Source organism: Nelusetta ayraudi, unplaced genomic scaffold (assembly GCF_046127955.1).
Source record: "Nelusetta ayraudi isolate G7.1 ecotype Tasmania unplaced genomic scaffold, CSIRO-AGI_Nayr_v1 ptg000116l, whole genome shotgun sequence".
Taxonomy (NCBI): Eukaryota; Metazoa; Chordata; class Actinopteri; order Tetraodontiformes; family Monacanthidae; genus Nelusetta; species Nelusetta ayraudi.
In genome coordinates, this window is record NW_027466166.1 from 500001 (window position 1) to 521680 (window position 21680).

At 47.3% G+C, this 21680-nt stretch overlaps 2 protein-coding genes across 2 annotated transcripts in view; both read right to left on the reverse strand.

The window, feature by feature from the left end:
• Positions 1-891, reverse strand: part of c7a (complement component 7a) — a 7685-nt gene extending 6794 nt beyond the window's left edge. Inside the window, exons 1-5 of the mRNA XM_076049472.1 lie at positions 812-891; positions 609-670; positions 442-520; positions 162-303; positions 1-72 (exon numbers count right to left, since the gene is read on the reverse strand). The exon at positions 1-72 is cut by the window's left edge and continues 70 nt beyond it. Of these exons, the coding sequence (XP_075905587.1) occupies positions 1-72; positions 162-303; positions 442-520; positions 609-670; positions 812-817 (361 nt within the window). The 5' untranslated portion in view covers positions 818-891. The remainder of the gene's footprint in view (positions 73-161; positions 304-441; positions 521-608; positions 671-811) is intronic.
• A 3648-nt stretch (positions 892-4539) lies between these two features.
• plcxd3 (phosphatidylinositol-specific phospholipase C, X domain containing 3) lies at positions 4540-20791 on the reverse strand. The gene is made up of 6 exons (XM_076049489.1): positions 20620-20791; positions 12699-12955; positions 11992-12165; positions 10370-10545; positions 9379-9480; positions 4540-7023 (listed from the first exon to the last, which is right to left on the reverse strand). The coding sequence occupies exons 1-6, from the start codon at positions 20720-20722 to the stop codon at positions 6867-6869; spliced, it is 969 nt and encodes a 322-aa protein (XP_075905604.1). The 5' UTR covers positions 20723-20791; the 3' UTR covers positions 4540-6866.
• Positions 20792-21680: the final 889 nt, after the last annotated feature.

The window sequence follows — 21680 nt, forward strand, 5'->3', positions numbered from 1 at the left end:
ACTGCTCATCGAGTCCATCTTCCTCACAGTCCTGGTCTCCGTTGCACACCAGAGACTGGCTGATACATTGACCTACGGTGTGAAAGACGAACCCCCTCTGTGAGTTACTATTTGCCTCTCTTTAAACAGTGCTTGACCCCCCCCCCCCCCCCCCCACGTACCGGATCGGCAGCGAAATCTGCCTCCACATCCATCCTCTAGGGGGCAGCCTTTAGTCGTTTGACAGCTCTGCGTCTCTGTCCGCCCTCCGCTGCAGGGGGCACCTCCAAACTGAGCGTAGACGTTCATCGGCCGGCTTCTTGTCTGTGAAATAGCAAAATACCACCCCGAGACTTCTTGTGAAAATTAATAAGGTTAAAAAAAAAAACATTGTCGAAGAAAACACTGCATCGTCTTTAAGACAACCAAAGGAGTCTGGAGCCAGTAAAATGCACAAGAAACCTGTAAGTTCGTGCAGCCATCACATTCTGACCAGTCCCCATAAGCCCCCCACTGGCAATGCACTGTCTGAGTACAGCTCCTGAAAAATAGAATTTAAAAAGAAAATGTGAAAACGTTAATGTGAAATGTACCAAATCTGCGTTTTCAATAGAGGAGCAGTAATCTACCCTTTAGAAGCAAAAAGGACTAGCAGGCATGGCGAGACTGCTGCGATGAGTTGTGCAATATTCTGAGGAAGAGAAGAAAAGAAAGTGCTCAACACTGACAAAACAAAACAAAAGAAAAGTCCTTTCCGTTTATGTACGTTGAATGTATGACAATAATAAAGTTAACAATGCATCCAATCCAACAATCAATAAAGTCTACTTGCCTTCATGGTGAGTGACGAACAACCCCCAGGCAAACGGAGGGCTCTTTAGGAGGCTTTGAAACTGCCTCTTATATACACACCCACTCGTCTTTTTTTTTCTTTTCTCCCCCCCCAGAAGTTTTTTTTTTTTTTTTTTTTTTTTTGGCTCTGGAGTAAAATTCTGGGGAACAGACTATTTGTGTTTGGATGTCCTGGTGTTGAACGGGGAAAATAGTGTCTCCTGCCAGAACAGTTCTGCTGGGAAAGCTCACCCCGAAACTGAAAGCAAAGATTCTGTCATCATCACCCACTGCGACTGTTTTACTCTTCTAGGAGCCAACGAGTTTTAAGCATGTATGATGTTTTTGTTATGTTTTCAGACAATCTCTGGGGGAACCGAAACAATTTTAAGGCTGGGTTATGTTATAGTGTTTAGCTGTACCTTAATCATTAAATACTTTTAATGGCAGTACTATACACCAATATATGTTTAGCAGAGAGTTTAAGAAAGACTAGATATTGGGTAATCACTAAAACGAAGGTGCGATACATCATAGCTAACACCAGAGGGCACTAAAGATGAGGTTATGTGCTCTTTTTTTGAGTATTTGGATTTGCGGGTTAACGAAAGATACAAGAGACAATTTCATCTGCGTATTGATAATCAATGAAATTGTGAAAGTGACGTGTGTGTAAAATACATTAAAAAAAAAAAAAAAAAAAAAAGGTCACACAAGTCACTGTGTTTCAATTTTTAGACCGACTCTGAATCAATTAATACTGTCAGCTCAAGAGGGAACCCATTCAATCTTTGATATGTATTTTGTGTGCATGCGCGAGCAGGCGAGCGAGCGCGCGCATGCGCCATTTTTAGCTCGAGTGACTGAAGTCAGTGGAGGCTGTTCACGCATCAACGATTTGGACGACACAGTGCAGTTTCCTGGTTTTGAACCAATAACAGAGAAAATTGCAAAGCACTGGCTTGAACACTGGAGTCGTCCTCGCAATCTGAGCCCTTTATTCACTGGAAAATGAAGTTCCCCAAAAGAAAGTGTCTATTTCCTCAGCGATTCCCAAGGAGCAGCTTCTTCTTTTTTTTCCCTGCTATCTTTTATTAGTAAACACAGAAGCAAGTCGTGTAGTTGACAGTGAACAACATGCTGTTAGTATTCTGTCCCGTCACGTCATTTTAATCACTAAGAACACGTCTTTTTGTCTAATTAGGATGGAATGGAATGTGTCCTAAATCCTCTGCTTTTATCTCTAGAAATTATGTTTCTGACACACATTATTGGAATCTGACAAACTTTTCTGTCTGTGGGAGGTTGCCAAGATGGATGAGCCACGCTTTGAGGGTGGAAAATGTGAGCGGCCCACTTGGACGTGTCACAAATAGGTATGTCAGTCATTAATTAATGCGTCGGTTAACGTCTTTGAGAATCCCAACTTCGAAAGGTCTAACATGGATGTGACAAATAAATGTATTTTTGTTTTTCATGATAGACAAAATACAAAATGAATACTACATTCCTCAGTCAAATCTCTATTTTGCCTTTTGAGATACAGGCATTGGGATGCATGCGTGATGATTGGGAACTTGCATTGTACTTGTACTTGTGTCTGTTTGTTCTCCCCCTGACCGGACTGCACTTTGCGCTCTTCATGTTTGTTCCACATCAGATCATCATCATCACCTCATCTCATGGACCGCATGGGCAACGGCGCCCCCGTGTGGGCCAGAGGGATCGTCACGATTAATCGATGATCAATTCATTTTTAATCTACCTCGTCACTAACAATGTGCAGACATCATTATCATGCATGTATTTATTTATTTATTTATTTTTTTTTTAAGGCTTCCGACAGCCTCCATCTGACGACTCAGCTACTGTGCAACAGCAAGCCAGACCGCACACGCTTGAGCCAGAATGGCAGTTGGCTGAGGCAACAGACCACCTGACAGCGGCCTCCGTCGCCTCTGTGGCTCTCTGGATCCCTCTTTGACCGCCACCTGCCCTGGATGTTGGCTCTGCCAGAGAGCAGCAGTCTGCTGACGCTCCTCCAGGATCACCTCTCAACAGGTCCCACTGCGGATGCAGTCGAGCTCCATCTGATCTGAATGTTTGCCTTCCATCTTGTGAGTAAGCGCACGCTCTCTGCAGCCACAAACACTGAGTGAAGGGAAGTGGAAGCACATCCGTATGTGAATACCTTCAACTGTGTCTGAAAACCTACATTGACTCAACAGATTATGACCAACAACGGCTGCCTCAAATCTATAGTATCACATTTACTCCATTCATGGTGTCGAAGTTTCCTTTTCTAACATATTTAACAGATGCCAATCATTTTGTGTCTTTTTTGTGATATTCCTGTCCTTCACTGCTCTACATGTTTTGAAAGTGCTTTAAATTCATGTTTATTATTTACTGAAATGAAATACTTGAATAGTAATGCCATTTTTACAGTAAACATGAATACGTTTAACTTGCCGGGTGGCAACAAAAGACTCTCTCTGCCTCGATTGGCCTCAGCTTTCTTTTTATGAATTAGAGAAGAAATTAGAGTACAAAGGCGCACAGACCGCCCGCTCCCCACCCCCTGCATTGCAATTAACAGTGAGAGAGCTGCAGACAGTTGGATTTATGTTTGCTAATGATGCAAACAAACACTCCCCTCCTCACTGTGTGAAATGTAAGCGATGGTCTTTACCGTGTGTCTCCTATTCTGTGGACGGTTGATGGCAAATAAAATGGGATATGCTTTCACACGGCATAAATAATGCAGACCTTGTAGACAAGGCGTGCAGGAAACTGACATTTTGATAGCAACATGCTCATTAGTGCACAATGTGAAGTCATGTTTGTGCTCAAATCAGACTGTTGTCACTGGGTTATAGACCTCGGCGTGTTGCCGCAGGTCCGCTCTCACGACTACACACTAGACCCGGCTGGTAAAAAAAAAAAATAAATAAAAAAATCTTCTTCCTCCACCTCCTCACACTCACTCCAAACTTCCCTGAAAAACTGCACATCTCATTATGGCTCCTCTTAACCTGTCTGAATGCCATCATCCATCTCTCTACCTCCCACACCTCCACCTCCTCCTCAGCTGTGCATGCGTGACAGATAAAGTGAGACGCACACACACACACACACACACGCGAGCATTATGGCTTTTGTTGCCTGCCCAGGAAATTTGAGGATGTTTGCCTGTGCCTCCTCTTGCTTTGCCGTGGAAACCATCACAACTGGATATCCATTAGTGAGCAGAATTGGCCCATTAGCGGGTCCCACAAAGCAAATGAAACCCACTTTACAAGAATAAAGAAACTTCACATCCTCATTAGCCGTGGATGAATTCTACTTCATGCACCGCGGCAGCAACTGCAGCACGGCATCGGCGTGGCAACTGATTAGCCGCTAAACGGCTGGAGCCACTTAATTGAAGACGTCGAGGGAGCCACTGTTGTTTTTATTCCCAAGCCGAGGCCTCCGGTCTGCAGTAGCAGACGCACAAAAGCGAAGAGCGTCAACATCTGGCTGCTCTGTTCTTGGCAGCTGCTGGGTTACGAAACAGTCTCAGAAAGCCACCCTGGGTGCTGCTGTCCACCCACCTCCATCTTCATCGCCCTGGAAACGAGATCGTTTCAGGCCGAGCGCCTGTGCACGACGGGAAACACGCTACAGACGAGTTTGCTTAAAAAGTCCTGAAAAGAGAGAGGAAAAAGAACCTCACTTAGCCGGTCGTTGGGCATAGCAGCTTTATTTGATTGGCTGTTTTCCACTAAGAACAGAGTCACTTCAATTTCAACAGAAGGTTTTACAACAGCAACAGACCTTTTGTCACAATGGAACATAAAGGCAATGACGACAGTTTGGGACCACAGAAGACGACAATGTCCTCACGACACAACTTGCGAGACCTACGGAGCGGGCCTGTTTGTGTCGGTCGGTTCTTGATCTGCACGCGGCAGCAGAACATTTACAAAATTAATTCATACAGAGTTGAGGGCAAAGGACATTCTTCTGAGACGCACTCGTGGTCCGAAAAAGTGGGTGCAACGAGTAACTGGGATACTGAGAGACGGACCTTGGTGCTACGAGTGAAAGCAGAGCGCATGTAGAACTTGGGAGTTCATGCACAAAGCAGAAAGGGTGAAAACAAGACCCGTTGCGACAAGTTAGATCATTTACAATTTATCGGCAGTGTGCTATTTGCAAGTACGGTATATACACGTCTCACAATATAAAACATTTTGACATGAAACCACAATGGCATACCCTCCAAATGTCATGTCCACAACGAAGCACATGGTACAAAAAAGACTAAAATGTCAATCCCATCACGTGAGACGAAAAGAAAAAGAAAAGGAAAGGAAAAAAAAAAGACACATTCACAAGACACACATTCACCAATGCAAAGAGCCGAGTTTCCTGTTTTCAGTCACCAAACTAGACGACAGAATCTTCACAAAATACATTCTGTGCAGAAAATGCCACGATGACCATGTGCTCGGTGCAGATGTTTGACTATAGTCGACGTTGAAATTCATGCAAGATGCCAACAAGGTTAAAGAAAAGGAATCTGTTTCTTGTTAAGGTTCGATGCACTCTTCCATCCGAAAAATGACGCGGCGCAAATGGGGGGTGGGGGGGCAAAAATGAAATCTATTGACTATATACAAAAAAGAGAGCGTGCAGCAAATGCACGTGTATGGTAGAACAGCAAATAAGGTAAACAGCAAAGAGCTACACACAGACCTTTTCCAATATTTAATATAGTGTTTCCTCGTCTCAACGCGCTGCCGACGGCTGACATCTAACCCCCCCTCACTGGAGAAGACGGGGGTCTCTGAGTGCGCATGAGGCAACGTGATCACCTGTTCTGGTGAGACACCAGAGGCCGACGGTTACGGCGCTGGCCGTGCGCGTGCGGCGCTAAGAACAGACACGGACGCGGGCAGGCAGGGAGCATCCAGCAGAGTAAACACAGACAGCGGCCACCGCGCTCACACCCACACAAAGTGCCTTGTTTATACTTGGCTATCACGACTTCGCATCTCTCAGCAAATAGAGACGAAGGGGGGGAAAAAAAGAAAAGTTAAGAAAACAAGTCCTATCAAAAGTGAAATACGTCCGTGTTTTGTTTTTTGTTGGTTCCGCGGCCTGATTAGATTAGGTTTCGGCAAGATAGCCCGTTGCAGCGGCGGCTATGTGCTTGAGGTTGTGCAGACGCGCAATGTTAAAATGATTGTGTCATTTGGATGCACGGGGGATGAAGCAGAGGTCGTGAATTAGAGTTTCTTCAGAAATTAGGAGGCCGGCTGATAAACGCCTGCACCGCACGCTGACTCCGATGAAGGTGATTAGCGAGGGGAAGGCCCCCGCAAGAGGGCGGCGGTGGAGTGACGGAGTGTTAATATGATGAGCACACACCCTGACATGACACTTCTAACTCACGCGCTGCATTGATTTGTCAGGGAACAGGGACAGAAGAACAGAAAAATATTGAACGGCTATTCTGAGGAGGACAAACAGCTGATACCTAATTACACCTGCCAAGAGTGGGAGGGGCTTAGCTTAAATGCAGTCTTAAAATTTAAAAAATAAAAATCACTGTCACTAAAAATACCAAGAACGGTGTACCGACATTTAGCACAAAGGTTGACGCGCTCTGCTGGGTCTGCCCTCCCTCGGCTGGGGAAAAAGCAGTTGTTGTTTTTTTACAGCGCGGGAAGTAAAAGGAAAACCAACAACGTCAGACTCGGACTTGAGGGCAAACGATTTTAATCCCCCAAATAAGTGAGGGAACGGACCAAAAAAAAAACCCTCATTCTCGTCAAGCTCTGATCAAACAACAGCGTCGCTTCAACCTCACCCCCGGTTAATCCTCTCCGCCACTGGGTCGCTTGAATCGCTATAGCCGTAAATAAAGTGAAAGAAGCAGCGCTAGGCTCTCCTCCTGAAATGAACGCCAAAGAGAGAGGAGGAGGAGGAAGAAGAAGATGAAGAAGAAGAAGAATGGCGACTGTGCTCCTCGTCACGGGCGCCGCCCCCTTTTCCCCCCCTTCATCTCAGGTGGCGTCGTCCTCGTCGTCGTCCAGGTGATAGTTGAGGGTGATGACGGCGCTGATGAACTCTCCCAGCTCCACGAAGTCAGCCGTGATGATGTTGATGCCACTCTCTCCGGGTCGCTGCGACCGGATCCACTGCATCATGCCTGGCAAGGCTCTGTGGGGGCGGGGAGAAGAAGAACACACTGACACCCCTTTCCTGAACATGTCTGGACTTTGGCTACAGTCTTCAACTGCAGTTTCTTTCAGTGTGGTCAACCGTGATCCAACACGCTTCGATCTGTCTGGGTCAAAACTGGACTGTATGTAAGTATGGACGGAGCTTCCAGTTTCAAATAGGAGGCCAAACCCCTGCATTCTACTATTCGTCCAGCAGAGGCCGCCAAAAATGGTTGCAAAAAGAATCGAAATTACTTGCTGTCAATCAGGAAGGAGCCCTAAATGTATCCTATTATAAACTGGTCTAAATGTTTCTGTTGGTTTAAATCACAAGTACAAAGTGGAAATAGGCCCTAATCTCCATTTTGTTCAAATCAAATCAAATCAAACTTTATTTATATAGCACTTTTCCTGCATGAAAAGAATGCAACCCAAAGTGCTTCACAGATTAAAGGAAAAAAATGTTAAATGTCAAACATGCAGCAAAATGAACAAATAAAAGCTCATCCCTCCCACCCCCTCAAATGGACCCGCCCCTCCACACAAACGCATACACACATACGTCCACACTCATACACACACATGGATAAAATAGCATGGCACTAAGGATACGGGTGAGGAAAGGCCACCATTGGGTGGCCGTCCACGCAGAGAGGCAACATAGTCTGCTGTCACAGAGAGCGTCGCCACAGAGCCACCCCCCTCCCCTCCCCCCCTTCCACCTTACCCAATTTGGTATAATAAAAAATGTTGAGTGAATTTGTCCATGGAGTTGTGGGCGTGGCAACAGTTTAGTTGCCATATGCTTGATAGCAGGTGGTTTGGGCATTGGGGTGCACCCTGCATTCCTGCTCCAATCATTGCTCAGCTGCGGTACCAGACACACATCCAAATATGGACTGAAAACTCAAGATGGCGCTGACCATGAACCTAATCTGCGAGGCCTCAAAACAAGTAATATCGCAACCAATGGCTGTCGTCACAGTGACTCTGTATATTTTTACACACAGTAAAAGATCTGCTTTGATACCAAAAATTTCCCTGCAGCCACGAAATCTGATCACGCAGTCAGGACATGTGCACCAATCACACAACTGATTAATTAAATCACTTTGATTTGATTTTTTTTTAATACAATTACACCATTTAATCTGAAGACTGAGCTGATTTGAAATGCTTCTTTACTTGCAGCCAAAACTAAGGGAACTGATATGGAGAGGGACATAAAACAAAGCCAATATAAAATATAAAGGATATGCCCATGAAAGCTTTCATTGGGATCATTTTCTGTGTTTTTCAGAGGGATTGCAGATAACTACAGCTTCGCTCATCACTCTATAGCACTGCTGCCAGTAATTCTCTCTCTCAACCTGTTTTCAACATGTGGCAAACAGCACATTCTGGACGGTCTCAAACCCCGAACTGACAACTGGACTGACGCTGTCTCGACTGAAAGAGGCTCCAGATGCACGCTGGGGCGAACATTTGCAGGGGACAGGGGGAGTCGTCGGCGGGCGTGGGGCGGAGGACGGGGCGGTTCCAGCAGCTGCAGAGAGGAACAGAGGGAGGCACAATTTGCCGGTTTGGGCCGCAATGAGAGACGTCTCAGCATTCCTTCGAGCCAAACACCAGCTGCGAGCGCAGCGCTCTGGACTCGTGAGCCGTGTCACCGCTGCAGATGCCTCGCATGGCAGAATATTCGCCTCTAATCTGACTCTGTGGCAGCAGGAGCGGGAGGAATTCTGAAAAGATGTCTGCATCAAAAGTCACCAAACGGCTGGTGGGAATGGCTAATGGTGGGGGTGGGTGGGGGGAGGGGGGGGGTTATCGGGTGAATGAATAATTCATAGGAGGAGAAGAAGAAGAAACTCTGGGCTTTGACGTGGAGGCTTTTTGAAAAGGTGTGACATTAGAGAGGGAGTGAATATCAGATCAGGCAGCAGGGAGAGGAGGGGGGCGGGAGGGAATCGAGAAAAATAAATTCCTGAAGCGACTGCAGGACAACAGAAGGGGGGGTCGGTGGGGGTGGTGGTGGTGGGGGGGGGGGGGGGGGGGGGGGGGTTTGAGCTGGGGTTGTCTGCAGCTGTTCAACAGGAGGAGAGAAAATAAGCAGAACGAGTCACACTTGTTGACACCATCACGCCCCACCATTACGTCATGAAACGCTCACGCTCTCTCTCTCTCTCTCTCTCTCTCTCTCTCTCTCTCTCTCTCTCACACACACACACACGGCCACAACGGTCTGAGTGACGGTTCCCCGGCGTGAGAGGCGACTCTTCTGTTTCGCAATCGTAAATCCTCTCGCCGTGACCTTGCTCTCCGTCTCCCTCTGCAGCCCGCCAACAGAACAAACCTCTCTGTGATGGTTTCTCTCAGTCCGCTGGCCACGCCCTTCATCACGGTGCTGGCCTTGGGTGTCAGAACCACCTGGGAGACAAAGAAGGAGCCCTTCCTCCTGCAGCACACACACAAAAAAAAACCCAGCGTGAACAGAGGGCTCCCGGCACCGACTGGCATTTTACTGCTGAGGCATTTACTTTGCAACACTTTTCAATTAATTATCCCGCTGCGCTCGCAAGGAAGCAGAGGGTGCAAATCCATGAGTAACTAATCCGCAAATAAATGACACCGCCATCACAGCTCCCCCTAAATCTGGGTATTCATGAGGTCTATAAGGCATACATCTCTTTTTAAATTATATTTTACACCAAAGCCGCTGGTGTGACTGTCTCACAACTGAGCTTCACGGAAACACACTGTACTATATAGAAATAGCCTATAGAAACACTGTGCAGTATAGTGACGCAATTTTAAATGCTACAAAACTCAAAATGCACGCAATGATCGATTAAAAATTAGGCCATCTTGCACTTTTTAATGTTAGTATTATCTGAGTCAAAAATAGAAACACTAGTAACACATTTTCATTTCGCGATTCGACTGATGATGCAAAGTTAGGTTGTACGAGGGCGGCATGTGTCTACCAGAAGATGAAACCAGTCCAAGAATGACAAACAGGTTTGAGGAAATACTGTCTTTAATGGCTGTTATATTTTGCCTTGAGTGAGACAGATAAACTCTTTGGTCTCATCATCCTGTCAGCCAGATTTTCTTAACAGGAACATTCAGAAAAATGCAAACATCCCAGGTCATCTGAGTCGAATGTTCAGTCGGTAAGAGTTAATTCAGCACATCTGTTTCTGCAAAACACAAAAGCTCTGATTCGAAAAAGGCGTATGCAAACTTTTTGTTTCAAATGGCGTTTTCAGAAAATTTTGAACGCAAATTTCTTCATGAAAACCCACTAACAGCGTGAGCCCAGAGGGCTAAATGCAGCAGCTGACCTGCGATCAGTGACAGACGCCTGGAGGAACTGGACCAGTTTCTCTGGGTCTGTGGTGTTGGCCCAGGGAGACGGCATCATCTGCCCCGGCCACAGGAAGGGCACCTCCAGGGCCATGGGGTGGTGGTAGAAGACCAGCACCTGGTACTCCTTCTCCCACAGATACTGCAGACTCACCTGGGGATGGAGAGGCGGACATATCGGGGTTTCAGTGAAGGTTGCTTTGTCTTTACTGAATAAAAGAGTTCTGAAACAAAAGCGGTGAGAAACAGCTCCAAGCTACTCATACAAACGACTGGATAAAATCAGGAAGAAGAAGCTAGCACTTGTTGCTAAACAGATTAGCACAGACGCTGCTATTGTCGCAGTTTTATCAGGTTCGTGGCACTGAAATCTTTTTATCAGTGGACAACAGTGTTCTGCTGGTGCACAGGGGACAGTGGTGCAAAAACAAATCTGATTGGTCAGCTTGGATGCCATATTCCGGTTGCCCGATTACCTTCCAAGTTCCGAGTCGCCTTTCCAAACGCTCCTGGCGGGCTCTTTCCCAGATGGACACATGACATAAATTGGGAAGATTTAAAGAAAAGTTCCATCTGGTGCAAACGCACCGTCCAAAGGTTTGTGTGAATGCTTCTACCTCTTTTTTAAATAACGCAGCCGTAGATTGGCTGAATATTTCCCGTTTCAATGTTGGCTGAATACTTGAGTGCCACTGACTGACGGCAGCATTCACAGTCTGGTAAAACAAAACAAAACAAAAAAATGATGCTCACAGAAAAGTTCTGCAATAACTTCAAATTCCCTCTGCAACATATTGATGGACGACTGCTGCCGACAGGTTTGGCAAGAAACAACAAACCACGAACAGCGGCAGCAATCAATTTTCCCCGCCGTGTGACTTGGGCGAGCATCCAAAGCAATGTGTCATGTCTTTTATTTCCTCCCTCATGAGGTGGATGACTTAGCAGAGACAAAGCTCGGGCTGTAAATTCCATCAATTCAAAAACAAGACGGCCGTCAAGCGTCGGAGAAGACAAAGGCACAGGCAGACCAAGAGGTGAAAGGAGGAGGAGATGTAAAGTTAGCAACGGTGTAACGAACAGTGATCATCCTTTCTAAATGTTCACAAAAAAAAAGCACAATGTTTCTGACAGGAACGACGCCTGGTAGAATGCTCTGATCTCGGAGGTGCGACGCTGCTGTGGGAGCTGGAAAAGGCGCTGAAACCTTTGAAGACTAATTACTATTCCTTTTCACAGGTTCACGCGAAGAACAGGCCCATTACAGCGGCCTGATGGAGGGGTGGACGTGGAACGTGTGGTAGAAAGTAGAACCAGGCGGAGCACAGGTGCAAATTTGAATAGAGGAGGGGTCACCTTCCCCGACTGGTGAAGACAAAAGGCCTCAAACATGATGACCATCATTCGGCTCGTCAGTGTGTAAAAGCCCCCCAAAAAATACATTTTCAGGGCGGCTGAAAAAACAACAACTATCATCAAAGGCCAATTTTGCAATTTTTGCTGCAAATGGGGAGCGGCATCTGAGCAAGATGATTGGAGCCAACCTCGAGGTCACCCAATAGCTGTAATTTCCACCCTGCGGTGAGCCGTTGGAAAGTACCTCCTGTGCAAAGACGACCGGACACAGTTTGTCCCCGAAGACCTCTCTCAACATGGCCACCAGCTTCTCGTGGTGCAGGTTCTGCACGCCGTAGAAGTGGTTGAAATCCAGGAAGACCACCTCTCTGGAGTGGGCGGACAGGAAGGTGCTGATCTGCTCCAGACCGGCTCTCACCTGAAGGAGAACAAACAGCACATGGTCAGTAACAAATTGGGGAAAAATCGTGTGTGAGAAGTGAGACCTGAAGACACTGAGACAGCCAGTTTCCTCAACAGAAAATAACACTGCAGTCACAGTTCAATCTCATTTCAGCTCCCCAGTTCTTCAGTCAAACGGCAGCAAAAAACAAAACATCAACAACTCAAAGTGAAGCTCAATTCAATGTAACATCTGTAAGCAGAATTGGTGTCGAGAAAATGTGATGGTTGGTCTGGTTCCAATTTGAATCTTGTCAAAGCTACCGAATCATTTTGATGATTTGAGTTTCGTAAACTTGAATGTTGCATTTGTGGGCAAAAAAGGTTGTAATTCCAAATTTTGCCAAAAGAAATTTCATGCACTCATGGACCTGGAATGCTTGTGCAGACATACCATCCCCAAACCCAACCTCCCCCAAAATATAAAACTGCACAAACATCGCTTAGCAACTGCAAGCACAGCCAAATACTCATCACATAAGGAAAAAAACAGCAAAACTCTCGGCTGACCGTGGCGCTGAAGAGGCCGTGGGCGAAGAACAGCTCGTTGTCGGGGTCGCGGGGCTTGGTGGAGATGCGCAGGTCGAAGAAGCGGATCCCAGCCTCTAGCTGGCTGTTGAAGTTCATCGTCTGCGTGGCCAACCACTTCCTCATTAGCTTCTTGGCCACCGTGCCGAAAACAGAAACAAAGTTCTGCACCGTCTCGGGCTGCTCGGGCCCCACCGGAGACGACTCGTCGATGTAGAAGCTGAAGGAATCATGGGAGCCTGGAGAAGACACAGAGCCGGAGTGTGAAGGCTGCTATCGATCGCTGCCTGGGTCAGCGTCAAGCAACAACAGGGACTTGGCCGACAACAGCCTGACCTCACAAGGGGGAATGAAATCACACCGCAATGTGTTGTTTCTCCTGCAACAGAGTTTTATAACAAGCAGCATTTTTTTTTGTTGGTTTATATTTGAGCTTTTATCGACTTTGTGGTACATCCTTAAGCCTTGATAGGGCACTCAGTGAAACAATTAGATATTTTAAAATGTAACGTCAGGCATGGGCAAACTACGGCCCGGGGACTATTAACCTTTTTAATCTGGCTTGTCGAACTTGAAGAAATTCTATTAATAGTAGTACTTATATATAAGGGGACAAAGCAAGAACTTTTTCATGAGTGAATTTTAAAATAATGTTGAGGCTATAGCAGAGCAAAAGACATTCCATGCACAGTTCCTGGCCCATCTAAGATTTGTGTGTTTTTTTGTTTTTTTTTAAATGTGCATGTAAAAAATGACAGCACTGTAATCTTATAAAGCAATCTTATAAAAATCTCCCTTTGGACATAGAGACGTTCTCAACAGTACAGTGTAAAAACTTCATGGAACCAAGAAACAAAGCGACTGAAACCTCCTCATGCAACCAGTTATATTTATATTATATTGTGTGTAATAATATCCCTCTGGAAAGCACTAGATATGATTCCTTGACCTGCCAAGGGTTAAATCTGATTGCTGGCAAAAAAACAAACACGGCAACTTGCATGGACATCTGATCCCTAACAGACGTTGCAAATTAAATACAATTAACGGCTTTTGTACCATTTCAGTCCCTTACGAGTGTTTGGATTCCCAAGTGTAAATAGAAAATAATTAGTTTTTTTGTTCCTTCACTTGTGCAATTTCTTTTTTTAGCATTGAAGGTGTGGTGGAGATTATTCTTTTCTTTCTGTAAGATCAACCAAACACAAGAGGCCAAGTAAGATTTCTATCTTTGTAATGAGAAAAAATGTAAGTACAAAAGAAAAAACTCTGACAGCTTTATGACCACCTGTCTGAAAGAAAATAGCATCAGACCTTTCAAGTAGGGGTGCACGGGCCGATCATTTGGCTGACTGGTAGGCAGGAGGAGGAGAGAATGGTTTTCCCTCGATCGACGCTTGGCCGGTTACATCTGGAGCATGTAGCACATCACGGCCCCACAGTCTGACACCTACAGGTGCAGCGATCCACACTGACAGCCCCGTGGGCGTTTTCCATACAGAAAGGAAAGGACAGACAGCAGGTACCAGTCTGGGAACATTCCGAACGACCAACCTTGAAGGCACTTGAAGAAAAGAACCATCACCACGCTGAACATGCTGGGTTCTAAGAGGCCAACGTTGGCTGGGGTGCACTGCCATCCAGCAGGTAGGGGGCGCAATACAAAAGCAATGAAACAAAATATTAACTTTTAATAAAGACATATTCCCCAATGGGAATAAGCAAAAAAAAAAAATTGATGCACAATGCCCCGCTAATAGGTAGGAATGTCACCAGTCTATTCTCCATGTCATGACGCAGCAAGGTCTGCACCTAGCAAAGTGTGTTTTCCTCTTTGACGAGCTGAGTATCCAACGCAGTCAATATATCCCAATTCTAGCCATATTTTAATCAGCAGACTCAAACCAAAGTCACAGTTCATCAATTAGCCCTAAAAGCAGCATATTTCCCCCACCTGCTGCACACGCCTGCGCCCGGCAATTCATTTTGACGCGGCAATCAATTTCTTGCCCTCGTCCCGACCAAGTCATCGTGTTCTTTTAGTGTCTCGCGCTCCGTCACAGACACGCGTGCGCGCAAAGCCTGTTTTGACCTTCAGTTTTCACTCCGGCGTCAGGTCTTTGGAGCCGGCCTGCAGAATGAGCGTGAGCAAAGCAGACAGCTGCAGCCCGAGGCAGGACGCGCAGCAGCGCCACTGCGAGCGCAGCGCCAGGCTCACAGCGAGAGCAAACAGCAGCGTGACCTAAAGCAGGTGCAACAGTTGGCGCTGCCGCAGCTGCCCCAGAAATCTCCCTCCTTGGCTGTTGATGGATGTGTTAGAAAATGACTTTCATTATCCACAAATAGAATCACACAAATTGCTGTTTTACATTGTCGCGCCTGGACTATGTCACGGGCACGTTTTCTGATCATGGAAATTACAGAAGCAGTCGCTGCATGTTTAAAAAGCAGGCTGTTAAGTACGAGGAAGAAGCAATCACGATTTATCAGGACTTATTTTAATAATTCAACTGATGCCATCGCGTTATTTGCAGCTCCTTTAAATCGCAGACATCAAAATCTTCAACCGTCTCTCACCAAAACTTAATAAAAGCTGAAAACAACACACCGCAGGGGCGAGCCGTGAAAGCTTGTGGGTGTATCACTTGCACGAGTTGCCTTTAAATGCGTACGAAAGCAAATCCGAGCAGAGAAACGGTCTCGCAGGAAACACCGAGACTGAAGGGCAAAACATTCAGTCGACTATGCAGGCTGTCTTTAAAACAAGCAGATAAAGAAAATGAAAAATCTCCTGAGAAATATGAAACAAAAAAATTGCTAAAAAAAAAATAATTCTTTCATTATTCACCTCAGACTGAGCCGTGACTCCGGGACACAACACTTAGGAGGAAATGTGAGGGCGGTAAAATGAATGTAAGCGCTCATATAATTTTCCATGTCCGGAGTCATTCCCCTTTTATATCACATCTGGGAATAAAAAAAAACAACTCACATTCATGTCAGTGTTTCCTGTCTGAGGTTCTCTCCTGTTGGCATCAACGTTCATTTAGAGACTATATATAGTGTGTACCCTTAAACTGAAGGGAAATCAATAGCAGAGCAGTGCACCTTCTGGTCAACAACAATGAGCACCTTTCCCCCTGCTGACCGCAGAGATCTCCATAGTGACCCTCCGTGGCTTATCTGATCACGTGCAATAAAGCAGCCGCAGAGCATCACCGGCCGCAACCTGCCCACCGCAAACAACATCAAACTGTCGGCTCCAATGCCGCCGCATGCTCCAGGACAGTGTCCACGCGGAGCACGAGGCCTCCTTAAGCGCGGGATGTGAACTCCCAGAGGCATCGTCGGCGTCCAATCAGGCGCGACGAGCGGGTGGGTGGAACTCAGGGAGCGCCCACCACGACTGTTGCTGCCGGATTCTTTGTGAATTAAATTCCATCCCATCTCAATTTCGGCGTTAATGTTCTCCCGGGGACACGACACACGGGTGGACCTTTAAAATAAAATGACTTGGAGGGAAACCAAAGCGACTTGCGGGGAACCCACCTGTTGCTGCTCTTTTCTGCCCACTTCAACTGCTGAACCTGGAATGGCTTGATCATAAAACAGGAGCTACCTTTAAATTCTGAAACGTGCACGGATCCCATGGTGGAATATTTTAAACATCTTGCCCTATTGCCTGTGCCTTTTACTAATATTTTAGGTATTTCATCGTGCTTCTCACTCTGATATAGGCTTGGGCTCCCAGTTATTTATGCATGCGCAGCGCTTTGCTGAACTGCGTCGTCTGAAATGTGCTACATTTTTTCCCCCTCCCTCTGCTACTTTGTGCTTTTTGTCCTCTCATATAGATAGCTGACCTTGAATGTGTCTGAAGTACAGTTTCCTCCCTGCGAAAGGGAAGAGGGACAAAGACTGTGCAAGTGATGGAGGCTGTTGGGTGGTGGTGAGCGTCAGCAACTTTAAAGTGACCGTCTGAGCCGAGGTCATCGGCTAATGAGCGGCTTATGCATTCAGTCACCCGTGGCGGCTGTGCTGGTGACCCACGGGGGCACACCCATTAAAGAAAATAGCCGCGCCATTCATACATCTTTTCCACCCATCACTTCAAAGGTCTTTCCGAAAAAACTATCTGACTCGTTATCATGCCAAACTTTTCGACTTGGGCCATTTGGAATTTCATTTCCTCCTGCTCGTCAGCGGCTCTTAGGCAAACAATTTCCTGCCCTTTGCCAGTATTTACGCTGGCATTTGATACCCGCTATCCTGGCCTAAGTGGCAGAGGCATCCCGTTCTCAGGAGACTGATGGACAAATTTACAGCTAATAGTCTGCGGCCGGCTTTTTCTCCTCTGCTTGGGTGGGGGGGGGGGGGGGGGGTGGGGGGGGGGGTGTTGACAAAAGAAGTCTTTATTTGCAGCTGATTGGTATTTACTGCTTCCAAGGCCATCATCATCAGACAGCTGCCTCTATCCTTTCCCCCTGGCCCTGCCTTCTGTTTCTTTGCTTTGTTAAAGTTATGAAGGTTGCACTGGTCAACATTTCAAATGCATCAGGCAAGCTTGTTCAATCCCGTAGCCTGCGCATCCATGACCCGCCAATCAGCCTGCGAGCCAAAAATGCAAACGGATCGACTTCCTCGCGGCCAACACTGACGTGCGGGGATCGTCACAGCTTTGCCAGTGGGCGGTCATTCTTCTGCGTTTTCCTTTCCTGGGTCCAGTGACATAACTATTCTTTACATAGCCTCCTTCATTTGCATCAAATCACTCAATGGAATCGCAGCACTAGCATATTTCTTATTGTTTTATTTCATTTTATTTTAATTTGAACTTTGCAGAGTTTGCTTAAAATTCACTTGGTGCTTCTGGGAGAGGGCACCAGCATTTACTCCCGACCATACTGCTACATTGACCAAAATCATGCTGAAGACTTTGTTTAAATCACCATTTATCTAAAGGTTTAAATATCCCTGGAGGCAGCAACACTGACGGACCACGTATCTGGCAGTGTGTTTTAACACCATGTCTGTAGCATCCACCTGGCAGCTCTAACTAACAATAGCCGTGGAAGGAAAAGAAGGGGGAAAAACTGCCTACCCAGTCCCTCACGGATCAGCTGGGAGGAAAAGGAGCTTTCTCCGCCGCCTCCCTCTCATCCATCTTTATCTTTCAATAAACCGTCCTCTCATCTTTAATCTGACCCCCTCCTCTCTCCTCTCCTCTCCTCTCCTCTCCTCATCACATCCTTCTCAACCAGGCTGCAGAGTGGAGCCGGTGCCTGACACGGCTCTGCCCGGTGTGAGGCAGCCAGCGCAAAGCAAACACATGAAAGCGTCACACATTGTCCTCACACAAGCAATCTGCGGCGACATTATGAAAATAGAGACAAAAGAAACAAACACTTTCTCTCTGGCCACTGGAAGGAATTACAAATAGAGAAACTCACTGCTAACTTTTTTCTTTTTTTTTTTTTTCAGTTCATCAGTGTTGAAACTGACTCACTGTTATTCTGCTCAGGGTGACTTCAGCTTTCAAAGATTGACTACAGTCAGAGATGTACTGCTACTTAGAGACGAATCAATCCATTTTTTCTCGACTTTCACTGACTTGAACCTTTTCCGTCGGTTTTCCAGCTGTGCGACAGAAGCCTGTTTTTTTCCCACCAGCGCACTTGCTTGTATCTTTTCAACAAACAACATTTCCTCCAATACGATCTGGCACCCGAGCCTTGCCGCCGACACCTCTGGAGCGAACGAATCATTATCACTCTCTTTCCCCCCGCCCCCCCGAGAGAAATTTGCGTGCCAACTGTATTTCAAAAAATGCATTTATACCCACGGAGGAAAACAAACTAATGGGCGAGCAAATGATGTTGTCTGGCCAGAAAAATGGATGCATCTCAGATCTGTGGACACATGTGGCATTTCAAAAGTTTTCTCTGCAGATTGCTGAGTTGTTTTTTTTTGTGTTTTTTTTAATCACTGCTGTGATCTACGGCAGCTGTTATATCTAGAAATAAAGTAGGTTATTCCAGTGTTACATCATGCACCATTTTGTCGACTGGAAGCTGCACAAAATAAATACACTGTTGCCCAGAGTCGTATAGAGGACAGACAGCTGTTGCCGCACAAGAGCCCAGAACACTTTGGCCACGGCCAGACAGAGAAAGTCAACGGCAAACTTTTTTTCTCATTCGATTTTTTTCTGGGGGGCGGGGGGGTGGGGGCAGAAACACTGCGGGAAAACACAGGAAACAGTGGGCGGAGGCTGATGAACTCATTTATCTCTTTTTCGTCCCAGATTTATTCACGCTGCAGCTGAAGGCCGGTAACACCGTGTTCTCAGATGAGACAAAGGGGCCGCGCTTTTGACAGTAACCACACTCAGACGGTCGCCAGTGAGAGCACGTGGGCTGTTGCAAAATGACAAACAAACACACAAATAAACAAATAAATAAATAGATAAATAAATACAGATCTTGTCGACTCTACAATGCCTGTTTTAAGCCCCCTTTTTTTGGCCAAACGTGCAAACAAAGACTGGTTCAGGCGTCTGGCTTCTGCTCACAGCATCTGCATCCAGCTGGAGCAACAGGACTGAGCGCACCTGCAGCAGCCTGCAGGGTCAATTGGAAGCAATGGGAGCTAATTAAGTGGGGGCACGGCAATTCTGTCTTGGCATGGATGGCTGCGAGGCCTGGGGGGAGGGGGCTTCAGCTGAATTACCCCCGAGCTGCTGGGACGTTGCCTCCTGCCTCGCAGGCAGAATTTGATAAATAAAATTAAAAAAAAAACACGCGCTTAATTGTGTTTGCGTTGGCACCCTTGACGGAGAGCAGCGCTGGAAACACGCCACGCCCCTCTGGACGCCGCGTGCGTCGCTCTCCAAATGCCGTCGTCGCACGTGCCAACCGCTAGCTCACCAGGTATAGCGCCCCTACCCGCCCCCCTCCAAAAAAAGGGGGTGGGGGAAGCAAGAAGAAGACACGAGCCCATGAGAGAGGGAGATGGGATTAGGAGCAGGACGGGAAAAGGAGGAGGAGGAGAATGAAAGCGCGGCTGAGGGAAGGTGCGATAATCGCCGGGCAGCAGATATGGAATTAAGCGGGCCGCTAATAAGCCATTCCATCACTCACACCGCTGCTGCTGCTGCTGCTGCTGCTCTCCAACTTGAATGGGGAGCCGCGCGCTGATTGGCTGGAGGGTCCAACAGCTCACCCCGCGCGAGGAGTGCGCGTGTGATTATGTGAGTGAACCCATCCCTCCACTTACCGCCCCCCCCTCTCCCCTCTCCCGTCTCCCCTCGTCTCCTTCCTCCATCACAGCCACCACCCCGCCACCAACACGCATACGCGCACGCACGCACGCAGTGTGGCAGCTCTCCACCAAACAAATCAGCATGTCTCATCTCTCCATCCTGGATCTTCTGAGTGAGTGAGAGAGAGAGCGAGAGAGAGAGAGAGAGAGAGAGAGAGAGAGAGAGAGAGAGAGAGAGAGCCGGTGTCAAATACAGTGTCTCCAACCCCGGGATGCCAAGAATCAGAAGCCGGCCAGCATCCATAACCTTCAGGCAGGCGGAGGAACACACACACACACACACACACACACACACACACACACACACACACACACACACACGAAGAGGACGATCAACTGACTGACTGCTCCGGATGGATGCGGTGCACTTGCGCAACAGGTCTCGCCGCTTCGCCGAGACGGGGTGACTGAGGTGATGCTGCAGTGTTGGCGGCCCGGCAACAGAATAAACTTTACGGAGCAGTTCCTCCACCAGATGCTTATTTGCGCGACGGCAGTGGCGATCAAGATCATCAATGAGGTCATCAAGACAAAACACACACACACAAAAGGGAAGAAAAGGGGAAAAAAAAAAAGCACGTACCGGGAATGGCCAGGTTGGTGAGCGGGATGGTGTGCATGCTCTGCGGTAAACTTGCCATCCAGTCGGCGAAGCGCACGTCGCTCCTCCCGTGAGACGAAGCCATGCTTCCGCTGCGCGTCGCGCTCCTTCTTGCCTGTGCAACCTGGAGTGCGCGCCGCTCGCCGTTTTACCCTCCTTCTCCCTCCCTCTTTGCTCCGCACGCGCGCACGAGCGCACGAGCGCGCGGCCGCCGAGCGTCAACGCGCACGCGCGCACGAGAAGAAGAAGAAGAAGAAGAAGAAGAAGAAGAAGAAGAAGAAGGGGAAAAAAAAAAGATCCGGTTGGAAGAAAATTTGCGGTTTGGTTAAGGCGCGTCCGCAAGTGGCAACATCACGTTGGCGGCGTCCCTGCTGCGCCCAGCGTGGGCACTCCCATGGCTGGGGGAGGGTAGCAATCCAGCGTCACTCATCCAATGATCCGACACAATAATAAAAACTAAGGCAGAGTTTTACGGAGGCGCTTCCAACAAGGAGAGACCACAGCAGAGAAAACATGTCTCACATTTTCAGAGCAGGAGAGCATCGCTTGATTCATGGATTAACTGACAAAACAGTACAAAACAGTCTTGCTTGTCCATACTGTTGGTTTGATCTCCCCTATGCCCCTCTAATTTCTGAGTATTACACACTGCTACTATTGGCATCATCCATACAATTTCCCCTAAAAAGAACATTGTTCTGTTGAAAAGAAAACAATAATATGGTCAGGGTCTCTCCACTGACCCTGGCTTGCCCCCTCTGGGTTGGCGGAGAGACCCTGCCTCAGGTGGAGGAGGAGTTCGAGTATCTCGGGGTCTTGTTCACAAGTGAGGTGAAGGTGAAGCGTGAGATCGACAGGCAGATCGGTGCAGCGTCTGCAGTGATGCAGTTGCTGTGCCGCTCTGTCGTGGTGTCTCGATCTACGTTCCTACCCTCACCTTTGGTCATGAGCTTTGGGTAATGACCGAAAGAACGAGATTGTGGATACAAGCGGCTGAAATGAGTTCCCTCCGTAGGGTGGCTGGGTTAAGGCACCCTGAGGGA

Coding starts and splice junctions, on each gene's coding strand:
- plcxd3 (XM_076049489.1), bottom strand. CDS start 20,722: ATGGCTTCGTCTCACGGGAGGAGCGACGTGCGCTTCGCCGACTGGATG. Junction 12,956..20,619: donor CACCAACCTGGCCATTCCCG/GTACGTGCTTTT, acceptor TGTCTTCTCCAG/GCTCCCATGATTCCTTCAGC. Junction 12,166..12,698: donor ACGGCCTCTTCAGCGCCACG/GTCAGCCGAGAG, acceptor GTTCTCCTTCAG/GTGAGAGCCGGTCTGGAGCA.